Source organism: Mus caroli, chromosome 3 (assembly GCF_900094665.2).
Source record: "Mus caroli chromosome 3, CAROLI_EIJ_v1.1, whole genome shotgun sequence".
In the NCBI taxonomy this organism is placed as follows: Eukaryota; Metazoa; Chordata; class Mammalia; order Rodentia; family Muridae; genus Mus; species Mus caroli.
This window is the reverse complement of record NC_034572.1, coordinates 79,508,086-79,521,014: the sequence shown is the minus strand read 5'-3', so window position 1 is coordinate 79,521,014 and position 12,929 is coordinate 79,508,086. Positions and strand designations below refer to the sequence as shown.

At 38.6% G+C, this 12,929-nt stretch overlaps 1 protein-coding gene across 3 annotated transcripts in view; it reads right to left on the bottom strand.

The window, feature by feature from the left end:
- Positions 1-12,929, bottom strand: part of Lrba (LPS responsive beige-like anchor protein) — a 591,176-nt gene that overhangs the window by 54,660 nt on the left and 523,587 nt on the right. For all 3 annotated transcript variants that reach the window (XM_029475138.1, XM_021158804.2, XM_021158805.2), the window contains exon 48: positions 12,177-12,344. In XM_029475138.1, the coding sequence (XP_029330998.1) occupies positions 12,177-12,344 (168 nt within the window). The remainder of the gene's footprint in view (positions 1-12,176; positions 12,345-12,929) is intronic.

Below are 12,929 nucleotides of genomic sequence, written 5' to 3'. Positions count from 1 at the left end.
GGTCTGATAGAACTCTGCACTAAACCCATCTGGTCCTGGGCTTTTTCTGGTTGGGAGACTATTAATGACTGCTTTATTTCTTTAGGGGATATAGGACTGTTTAGATCATTAACCTGATCCTGATTTAATGCATTTCATTCTTAAAGGACGAAAATCTCAATAGCATCAACTACAAAGGCCAAAACCAGCTCCATATAAAATGCTATGAAAACGATATGAAAATCCTCAAGGAAGAAATTGTTTTCATTCATACCCTTATTTGGAAAATATTTCTTCTAGTGGTTAAGAAACAAACAGCAGAGTGTCAGTTAAAAGCATTTACAAATTAGACTGCCTCCGTTAATCAAAGGAAAGAAACACAGTTACTTTTTAGTGGTCAGTGCAATAAGTTCACTGAATTACAAAATGAAAGGCTGGGATGTAGCTCAATGGAATGTCCAGTGTGTGAGGACCTAAGTTTGTGCTCCAGAGCTCAGCAACAAAACATTTTAAAAGAAACCCTAACTCAAATGTAAATTCTAAGTGCCTCAGAAATACACTGCTAGTAAAAAACAGAATTCAAACACCAGACAGTATAACTGTAAAAACCAAAACAACCTTTCAGGGGCTGGGGGGGGGGGGAATGTAATTTTTATTTTACATGAGGCTACAATAGAACATAGACTAGTTAATATGCAAGTAATACACATAAAAGAGAGAGACAGTAAAACAAATAAGTAAAATTAAGTATGAGTAATTCTACTTTATTTTAAAAAGACAGCTTTTTTAACTTTGCAAAATTAGACATAAAGAAAAATATGTAAAAATTTAGGAGTTGGATTTTTATGTTTATAAATAGGGCTATTGATTCTACTTTTATGAATAGTCATAAAAAGGTCACATGGTAGAAAAAATTTAAGTATAAAAGTGTTTGCTATAGAACTCTTAGAGCAGTTACAATTTAAAAAACAACCTAAATTAATAATGATAACAGAACACTATTTAGTCATTAAAGTAAGTGAGTTTCTGGGAGCAGTGGTGTACGCGTTTAATCTCAACACTTGGGAGGTAGAGGCAGGTGGATCTTTGTGAGTTTGAGGGCAGCTTGGTCTGCAGAGTGAGTTCCAGGACAGTAGAACTGTCACGTAGAGAAACCCTGTCTCAACAATACCAAAGGGGCGTGAGGGTGAGAATCTAGCCACTTATAGTTTACCTAAAGTATGTATGACCTTATGTAAATAAAAATATGTACTTATACACAGATAACACACATGTGCTATATGTGAGGACACAGATATATAAGGAACATCTTAATGTTCAATTTGGAACATATATACTAACTAGCAGCAGCCCTTCCTTCAGGAGATAGGATAAAAGGATTTGTAAGAGAAAACATACTTTCTTCATTATTATATTTGATTTTGTATATAAGGATAGATGATTTGTGAAGTAAACAACAAGGACATCTAAAGTAAGTCTAAGAAATCTAAAGAAAGGTTTGCCACGGTTTGAGATATTTTATGAAGTTTATTTTATCCACTAACATAACATTCAGAAATATATTTTTACAGTCTAAGAATTTCAGTTTTACGGCAGTCAAAAATTCTTGAACACACAGACCTTGCAAACAAGGTTCATTTAGATATATACAATTTACTTCCTAACTTATTTCTGTTTGATTACAAGGAGGATGTTCTTCTCATATTTTAGTGTTGTTTAAGATCAAGTAAATATTAATAGCTAAGAAGCATGACACTTTTAAACTTAAACAATGTTTTCCTACAAACAACACTAAAAATGTATCAGATAGCTGGAGGTGTATATACACATGTCATAATGCTATGAAGTTCAAAACAGTATCATGCTAAAGAAAGTGAAACTCTTAAAAATAAGGGCACGATGAGAAGACTGGACAGAGGCACATTTAAGGAGAGAAAGAAGTAGTGTTACTAACAGTTCTGCTCAAATGGTGCTAACGGAGACACAAGAGCATGAAGAAGCTGTCATTTCTGGAAAGCTGCAGATTATCCTACTAATGCCTCAGAACTGAGCCCATACATTCCAGCCACACTCAGCTGAGGCCCAGCCCAGACGTGCTAGGCTCCAGTTCTTGTGGCTGTCCATCTACTACGGCATAATCCCAGCTGCCAATCTGAAAGAAACCAGCTAGTCAGGGCAGATACAACCAAGAGAAACAAATGTCACTCAGTAACGCTCAGCGGCCCTGCGCTCATGGATAATTTCAAACAGTATCTCGGACTAGAACGCTGATGTGCTCATTCAAAACACCTCCATCTCTGGCTACTGGAAGCCAGGAGATAAAGGCTCCTGCCTAAGAAAATAAGTGGAATGCCTTCAAAGAAGTGGCCAAGGCCAAAGGAAGCACAGTGAGCACACAGTAAGTGCTTAACAAATAACAGGGCATCTGAGTGGAGCTAGAGTGCACTTAAAAGGTGAGTTATTTCACAGAACCCACCAACTATGCATATACCATCTTAAGGGGGTTTGCAGAGAATGAGTGGGCTATTCATTTGGTAGAAAAACCCCAGTCTATTTCCCCCAAATATCTGTGAGCATCCCTTGTGTCAAACACAAAGTATTAACGAGGAATTTGACTGCATGCTGCCTAACTCAAAGCTTGAAACACACACAGTACTAGCAGGAACAGAGAGCAAGGAGAACAAACACATGCACAATGTAGTTTATTATGAACGGTTTAAAGATATATCTTTGAGTCAATACTGGAAATTTCACTGGCTTCTTTGTATTCTACGTAAACATTCCTATCTTAGAAATTAATCTATTATAGAAAATCTGACATAGTGTCAAATAATTTTATGTAGATTTTTTCAAGTCCTGGGCCATCATTTTTAATCATTCTAAAAGTTAGTGAATAAAGTTGAGTAACAGTGTAAAGTGGAGATGGTCTGCAGGAAATGGTTTCTTTTATGAGGAGGAGGACAGAAGAAAGCTCGGGGTTCCTGGAACGTTGATGGGGATTTTAAAACACAACAAAGCATGAAACCATGCATTTTCTGCTGTCTGTTGTCTGCTATGTGATTCGGCTACTTATATAGCCCTTAGCTGGGCAGACACGAAGCTGAGCAGTAATGACAACTTTGATGCTCATTTAGCCAGCTGAGAGAAACTTGGTCTATTATTGTGGTTTTGATGTACAAGGAAGTCTGGCAAAATTTCAGTGTTTTTTTTTAAATGTAGGTTTTCAATTAAAACTTGACTAATCCTGGCCGTCCATTTGGCTATTTCTTTGTACGGTTCCTGCCCTGCACTGTGTCAAATACACCATCTGGGCAACACACTTCTGGCTAGTGATACTTCAGGACTGCTTCTGTAGCACTGTGAGTTGTAGCTGCATGAAACTAACTTAGGTCATCCACACTCCTTATTTACTATATTGCTGCAACCACTGTAATCCTGTTGTCCTAGCCTTAAATCTCACTACAGTCACAACAAAGATTCCTGCCCCACCTGCTTAAGATGGGCTTACAGACCACTCCCACAACTTATTCAACAAATGTTAACAAAGCTATAAATACCAATTGTGTTTATGCTTTCTGAAAGATTCACTGCCAGTGTTCTGCAGCACTGCCGAGCTGAGCTGAGGCTGACTCCCACCACGAGACTGATGGAATTCTAAGCCAAAAATGCTTTTCCTCGGATAAGATATCTGATTTGCTACTGCTGTCATGAAACCGGGGTCATGTAAACTTAAACACGGCTGCTGCTTCTTTAGGAAAACAGACCTTCTCCAAGTGATTATGAGTTGCTAAAACAGCCCTTGGAAGGATAAATCTGGAAGAGGCCAAAGCAACCACTGACATTAAACATGACTTCAGGGAGTGTTCAGGCTTGACTTTCATGCTGTGAGACCCATGGTAGATAATTCTTTAAACTGAGTAATATCTTGGCTCTCTCTCTCCTTCTGTATCTATCTTAGCAGATAGAGTTGGGATTTATTTTCAAAAGGAAATCAATTTTGATTTCTGAGCACATATCAAGTGACACCCTCTTTCCTTAAAAAGTAAAGGAGAAAATAGCACTTCCACAAGAAATGTAGTGAGTGCTGCAAGGTGAGAAAGCACACACCAACTGGTCCTCTGCCACAGCCCACAGTGGCCTAGACTCCACACATGGCCAGAATCTGCCTATGTCTGTGTCTTACTCTCTTTTATCAAAGCTAGTTGTCCAGTCCTGACTGGAAAGGGTTGTTTGAGAAGAAAAAAGAAGAAAAGATTTGTAATTAGATTTTAATCATCTCTAAAAGTGCAACCCTGCAGCGTGGATGGCACTGGCTAGCCAAGTCCTGGCTCTGGGGCAGAAGCTTTCCATGCCAGATTCTTTACTGCTGGATTCTTTGTAATTTTTTTTTAAAATTTTTAATATTTTTATTACATATTTTCCTCAATTACATTTCCAATGCTATCCCAAAAGTCCCCCATAGCGCCCCCCACTTCCCTACCCACCCATTCCCATTCTTTTGGCCCTGGCATTCCCCTATATTGGGGCATATAAAGTTTGCAAGTCCAATGGGCCTCTCTTTCCAGTGATGGCCGACTAGGCCATCTTTCGATACATATGCAGCTAGAGACAAGAGCTCCGGGGTTCTGGTTAGTACATCATGTTGTTCCAACAATAGGGTTGCAGATCCCTTTAGCTCCGTGGGTACTTTCTCTAGCTCCTCCATTGGGAGCCCTGTGATACATCCAATAGCTGACTGTGAACATCCACTCTTGTGTTTGCTAGGCCCCGGCATCGTTCTTTGTAATTTTAATCGTTAAAATGTACTGCTTTGAAATATACATTCCCAAATCTCTTCTTGTAAATTTGTACCCATGGGTGTACACACACACACACACACACACACACACACACACTCTCTCTCTCTCTCTCTCTAAGCCCCCTTCCCCTGTAGAGTTTGAACCCAGGATTTAGAATTCATAAAGTTTAGGCCAAAAGTAGTCTCCCATTTGCATAGTCATGATAAGAATGGTAATTACTAGTAATGTATCTGAGATAAATTCCCTAAAAGTAGAAAGTTGCTCTCTTTTGCCCTGCCAAGTAATACAGGAGGTACAAAAAAATAAATTACTTAAAATTACATTTAAAAAGTTCCTGTTCAATGGGTTAAATGATGAAACAAACAAGAACTGAAGCTGAAAGGGAGCCGGTTGTATTTGAGTCAGGCAAAAGAAAATAATATCCTCCTGATGTGTATGTGAAGATGGCTTTGTGGAGCACTATACCTTAGATGTCCACAGAGGATGGAGAGATGACCACAGAGGAGGGATAGAAAACAGCCCAAACCCACAGTTACTATAAACATCCCATCTCACACACTTCCCTAGTGAAGATTTCTAAGCAGGTTTATTTTTTTCCTTCAAAAACGGAAAGACTTGGGTCCTCATCCCCATCTCCAACTCGAAAAGAATGTTTAGAACACAGAAAAAGGCAAGCGAAAGGCTTTGACCAAAGACAATGACTGTAAATATGTTGAGGTCCATAATTTCAGAATTTTTGTTATATAGTTATATTTTATATTTCATAAATTGACCTGTTTCCCTATAATGTGGCAAAATATATTTCCATGGCAAGCCATATAAATCTGCAGAACACTGTTTTCAGTGCACATAGCTTCCTCTTCCCCGCCTCTGTATGGATCTACTGATGACCACCCAGTGTGCTGCTGCTGCACAGTTAGGCACTACTTTGTAATTATGAGTAATTCTATAATCCAACATTCTGATTAATGTCCTAAGCAAGTAATGCATGGATATTATAAAAATTGGTATATATTGCTATAAAATTTAAATTATTTTTCTTTATAAAATATATGAATTTACCAGTTTTCTCACACTCTCTCAATATCCGAGAGTCTCGTTAATTTTTAATCGTCTATAATCCACTAGGCAAAAAAAAACCAAAACCAAAAAACCCACACACACAGTTTTTGGATACTAGTACAGACTATTTTACATATGTTTTTCCTTTTGTCATTTGTACATTATTTATTCTTACACCTTTTCATTATATACAGAAACTTCAGTTCTCATGTGAGTAGCATGCCAATTTCTGTGATTATTGGCTTTGATATTAGACTTTCAGCCTTCTTCACTCTAAGATTATGAAGCTATTCACATATGTTCCAGTCTCACATTTTATATCCAGATATTCTTTATTTCAAATAAGTGTATGTAAAACATTTGAAAATTCTTTCATTAAGATATGAGGATGGGATCTATATTAACTTACATTCTTAATAATCAAGTGCCTGACCTGACATTATTCAGACTAAAACCACCCTTGGTTTGTGACTTAAATCAACACTTGAATCACATCTTCTGTGTGTACTATATCCATTTCTGCAAGGCATATTTGGTTCCACTAAATGTTCATTCTTTTACCAGACACACTGTTTTGACCACTATGGCTCAGGTTTTCTTGTCAGATAAACTTATTTATAATTTAGTTCTATCAAATCCTGTGTTACAACAGGAGGGAAACAAAAGACCATAGGCATCTGGAGACAGTAACTCGAATTGAGAACCAACAGCTCGAGAGGAGAAGAGGAGGAGTATAAAAAGAGGGCGTGGAGCCTGAGAAAGAACAGCTAAGCGATTCTTTAAAGCTAAATAGAGCAAGTAACAGAATTACTCAGTGTTTTTATTGTGGTGCTGGTGATAGAAGCCAAGGCCTCATTCATGCCAGTTAAGTTCTGCACCACCAAGCTCATCCCATCCCTGAACAACAAAACAAAAACAAAATAACAACAAACCCTTTGATTATGTAGGTTCTGGTGGTGAAGTCATGTTATCTGGTTTGGTGACAAGCCCCCTTGCCCACTGAGCCATTTCACTGGTCCTACATGGTTTTAAAAAGGTTATTTCTTACCTGCTAAACTCCCTCAATGACCTATCTCCTAAGGTATTAAGGGCTAGATATTGGGCTCTTTACATTGGGATCAAGTAAAAACCACTTAGGTGTGAATTAACAAATGAATTCTGGATAAGTAAGTGTATGGAGTAAAGGCTTAGCAGGAAACCAATATCTACAAATGCAATAATAAATACTGCAAGGAACAGGGAAAGCATGGTAAAGTGATTTTGTAGAGTAAATACTTAAAAACAAGAAGTTTTTTTTTAAGGTAACAATATTCATTTTGGCTCACACTTAAAGATCCTGGATTCTCTCCCTTGGAAACTTGCTAAGATTATGTTGGAAGGAAAAGAACTGACTGAATCAACCCAAAGTTAGCACAATTAATAATCACAAAATGACCTGCTTTTATTTATTTGCCCCTTGTCTATGAAAGAACATATACATAAGGCTGTGAAAATAGATTAAAACAGAGACACAGAACAACTAGCGACAAGAGAGGGTTGCAGAGTAGGGGTTGTGCAAATAGTCGGCTCAGGAGAAGAACTCACACCTTATCTGGGGTCAGAAGATATCTGAAAACAGATTAGCATATCTGAAAATAGATTAGCATATCTGACTGTAGAACACTCCTTTCTGGTGTGTGATGTATGTAAATGGAGGCTTCTATATTGATAACACAGCTGTTTTCTAAAAATTAAAAACAACATAAAAGTTTAATGTGCTACAGGCTGTTTCGCTGATTACTCTTCCTCTTCGCATTGTTATCACTTCTATTGTCGAGAGCTCTTTTTATAGAGAGATCATTTTTATGATCACTTACTATGTTATATATATTAACCATTCACTCTGGATCTCTTGGAAGCCAAGTAGAGCTTTGCCAAGCAGCAGGCAGATACATGCCTGTGTGTGACCATGTGCACAGGAAAAGGCTCGAGACTAAACTCAGTGTGCAGCAGCGAGCAGAAGAAGTGCAAGTCCAGCTGCTGGAAGGAGTGGCCAGGTATAAAAACAGATTGTGTGCTTTCAGAGAGACAATCTACCCTGTTATCTTAACAGAGACCTGGAAAGGCAAGACAAGTGAATATGTAAAAAAAACACGTTTGCATTAGGGAAATACACTGGGGGGACATTAGGAACATGAAAGTCCCTCATTAAAACAGAATTTTGAAGATGGGTGTGGCCTGTGAGTCCATAGATTACAGAAGCTGTTCAACTGGCAGGGTCTGTAGCAAGATCTGACTTGAAGGCTAGCCTGGGATCATAAGTCTTGCTCTGGGAATGGGAGCTGTACCCTGGGTGTCTGTTTTGCAGGACAGGGTTTATGAAGAGGCAGTATACATGCATCTCTCTAAAACTCTTCCCTACCACCCTATTTCTCTTCAGCCATCACAATCCTCTTCACAGCACCCATCACAACTGAAATTATAGTATGCACTGTTGAATTAGATTCTGTGAGTCCAACTGGATTTTCCCTTACTCAGCTGTTTATCTTCAGTATTATCAACAGGGTAAGTATTTGTCAAAGAAATGAATGACAGCATTTCCCAGTTCTCCAGTCCTTTCTTGCCTTTATGGCCCCAAGTTAGCCTAGACCTATATTTCACCATCTCATCAACACCCCTTAGCAGCTCCACCTATAATCCTTTTCATATATGTCACCATAAGTACTACATCTAAGTTCCCATCTTTATATATCTGTACATATGCAGTTACACACACACATACACACACACACACATACACTTTTTGCTTATCCTTTTTCTGAATTTATTTTCCTGCCATTTAAAACACAGAAAAACATACAGAAAGGAAGTAAACACCCATCACTATGCCAGATAGTCCTACAAAGTTCATCCTATCCCACATATAAGTACACATAAATGAATCTTGGAGCCACTCTCCCTTGCACATACACGCTGACTACGCAGGTCCTTGCACACTGCTAACACTAACTCCAGTTAAGTCAATATCGCTCCCTCCCTTCAGTGCTTATCTCTGTCTGTGCTCTGGAGTTTGTTCCTTTCCCCTTTCTCAGAGATAGGCTATCCACCTTTTGGATCTTTCCAATAAAACATGGTTGATCAGCTACTCATATAAAAAGTCTCTTTAGAGAGATGGCTAATGGGTACAAAGATTTCTTTTGTAGTGATAAAAACTGTTCTTAGAGTGTGGTGATGCTTATATGTTAAGAATATACTAAGCTGTATACTGCCAACAAATAAATTGTATCACACACAAATTATATCTCAATAAAGCCGGTAAAAATTTTACCTTAGACCTGGGGAGAAAGTTTTTTTAAATTAAATATGTATCCTTATAGTACACAGTAATTAAAAGATATATTCTTACTTTAAGAACAGCATGCAGCTAGTGCACCAAAGCTCTTACTTGTCACAATAGCCTAACAAAACCTGGTGTGCATATTCAAGGGGATATTATTCCGCCATAAAGGACAAATATTACACGTTCTTGCTTAGATTGTTAGAGCAATCAAATCTGTATAGAGAGGATGCAGAATCACGCTTGTCAGGCAGGATCTGGGGAGAGCATGGTTACTGTTTGTTTACTGCAAAGGTAGCTCCAGCTTGGGATATGAACGTTTTCTGTACATGGACAGTAGTAAAAGTTTGTACAATAATATGATTTTTCTTTGTTCTGCACTGGAGATTTTTTGTACATGATAACATATGCTCTACCCTAAGCTGCACCCCCAGCTCTATGCAAATCTTAACACCACTGAAGTGCACACTTAAAAGTGGCAACAATTGTAAATTTTACATACAGTTATTTACTACAAGACACTTCTTCTAAACTTATGATGTGTTTGTTTTATTAGAATGAAAGTCTGCAATGTAACCTACACTCTTGTATTTCAATTGTATCGCAAATGTCTGCAATTACACGTCTAATATCTGATGTTATATGCCCAGCTTAAAAGATCTGACCTGACAAGTCAGCTGTCTCATTCTCTAATCTTTTGTCCTGAAATGAGTCCAAAACCATGGTTACTACCAAAGATGCACAGGGCATTCTTCTCGATGTTGCTGTCAAGTGGCATGGCTAGTCACATGCTCCTATACAAACATTGAGTTCCTCAGATAGACTAGCCACACTTCAAGGGGACATGAGGCCCAGGCCGTGCTATTGTAATGAGATAAGTATTTCCATTACTATGGGGAGTAGTGTTAGTATTCTTCTAGAATACACTATAAATGTAAATAAATGAATAGATCAAATCTAATATAAAATGAGTAAGCTTCTCTGGAAATTTTTGGTAGGGGGTGGGGGAAGGTGTCAGTTCAAAATGAAAGCAGAAAGGTAACCACACTGCTTAAGAGAAAGACAAAATGGTCAGTTGGCTAGCTGTGGCAGACAGGGGTTAAGAGCCATCACTGTGATATAAATTAAAGCATCAGATTTAATGACAAGACAGGCAAAGCTAGTGACACTGTCTCAGACACACCAAGAGATGATTTTAAAGATAAGCATTGCACTTTACGTATTTATAGTAACTGCATGAATTTCAAAATTCAAACTATACAGACTACAGACAGCAATGTGGTATGGTAAGTAAAACTGAAGGATATAAAAATCAATTCTAGAATTCTAGAGTGTAAGTTCAGGTATAAGTTGGTTATATAGGGAAATTGATAATTACTACAAGGGAATATGAGAAAGGAAAAACAGGCTGAATGTTTTAGAATCACTGGCACATAACAGGACCAAGTAGTACATGGCAAATACTATTTAAAAGAAAGGAGGGCTAGAGATAGCTCAGTGGTCAGGAGCACGAGCTACTCTTCTAGAGGTTCTGAGTTCAATTGTCAGCAACTACATGGTGGCTCACAGCTATCAGTGATGGGATCTGATGATACCGCCTTCTGACATGCAGGCATCCATACACATATACATAAACTATATAAATAAATAAATCTTTAAAAAAAAAGAAAATAGAGTCTGCTTACTTACACATGTGTAAGCACACATATGTTATGTGGAGGTCAGAGAAAAGCGTGTGAGAATTGGTTCTCTGCTTCTTCCATGTGAGTTTCAAGCTCAGAGTAAAGCACCCTTGCCTTCTGAACATACTGGCTACTGATTTTTGCTGGGCTATTCTGAGAATTAAGTTATGCAGTGCTCAGTAATAATGCTTGCATTCTGTTTTAACCTCAGTGTCACGTAGGTTCCTGTGATGCTCAGAACCATTAAGTCCGCAGTTCCTCTAGATAAGGTGCTCTGGAGGAACGTTCACAGTGAGGCAGAGCATATGCTTACCGTGAGGAAGATCCTGGGTGCAATCTCTAGTGCCCAGGTCATCACAGGAGGAATCTGAAAGCACCGGGAGCTAACTGACCCAGCTCTCTGTCTAGAAACCATATACAATTTAGGACAAAAGAAACCCGATACACAGTGCTTCTGTTTATGTAATAACATTTATCTAGCATATAAGTCAAGTGGTCATATGCTTATTTATTTCACTATGTCCTTGTGGATGGTCAACATAACTAGATAACAGAATTAAACAGATGAATACACCAAGTCCTCGTGGAAACAGGACACATTACACATCACAAGTAATGTGCCCTTCAAAACTGACATCTGCCCCATGAATCAGTGTCTTGCTGTAATTGTCCATCTGTTCTAAAATCTTATCACTGTTTAAAGTTGTATCTGTGCAATTGTATTATTTTTCACACAAGGCTAATACATTTTGGGGATATATAACTAGATTAGAAACACTTATAAAAGCAAAATTTTCTCCAGAAGTTTGGGTGAACACTGCATTTGCCAAGACCCCGTTTTTAGTGTTTTATCAGAAAATACTTGAAAAGGATAAAGCAAGCCTCATTGCTATTTAATATTGAATAATGACAGCAAAGTTCAGACTTCAACCCCACTCTTAACTTCTGCATAAATGTGCATGCGCTAATGAGCTATAGCATAACGTGTTTTAGTGCATTTTGACTTATGCTCAGACTCGTACAGTGAGTAAACGACTATTTTCTTAATATTTCAAACTAGGCGAGCAGCTTCTGAATCCGTAACAATTAAAAATCTGAGTGTGAATCCCTTAACAGGTCAAACTGTGAAAGCTCTCATTTAACACTAAGTCGTGCTAAATTAGAAAAAGCTGCAGACTTGAGGTTGCACTAGGTAACTGAGGGACAGCTTGACCTGCTTTGGTCTGCCCACCGTGCTTCACTGTCTCTATCAGTTACTTGAAGGCTAGGGAAATGAGATCAACAGTGTGCAGCTGGCAGACTCCTGATCCTGGGCTGCTTCTCAGTAGAGGGACTTACCTCTCTCAGCACAGGATCAGTTATTGAGTTCAGGTTGACAGCTCCTTCATAGGTTAGGTAATAGAACACATTGAGGGCTCGCACTGCCTCTGGTCCTTGTTGTTTATAGCCAAAAATAAGATCAATCCATTGGTGAAGCTGGCAGGAAACAAATTCACTCTCCAGGGCCTGAAAAACAGTAGAGACCACATCATAATGCTGAATCCTATTTTTAAGCATAGACATTTAGAACAGCAGTAAGGCTCAACACTAAACTTACTTTAAAAACAAATAAAATACATAAAACACCGGTATGGTGGCATGCATCTGTAATTCTGCCTAGGAAGCTGAGGCAGGAGAATCCAAAGTTCTAGGCCAGGCTGAGTAACACAGTGAGGCCTGGTCTGAAGACTAACCAAAGGAACAAAGCCAAAGCAATGCGACAAGAGTTTGGCTCAGTCAATTTGAGTGGTTACCTGAGCCAATCTATCGTACCTACGTTAAAAGCCAGGTGTAGTGAGACTTATTTGTAACATCAGAACTAGTAACAAGAGACAGGGGCAACCCAAGAGCTTGCTGGCCAGCCAGCCTAGCTGAGTCTGCAAGCTCCAGATTCAGTGAGAGAGCCTGCTTCAAAAGCTACGGTGAAGAGTGATTGAATTTATGAAATTCTTGAGCAAATGGATGGACCTGGAGGGCATCATCCTGAGTGAGGTAACACAATCACAAAGGAACTCACACAATATGTACTCACTGATAAGTGGATATTAGCCC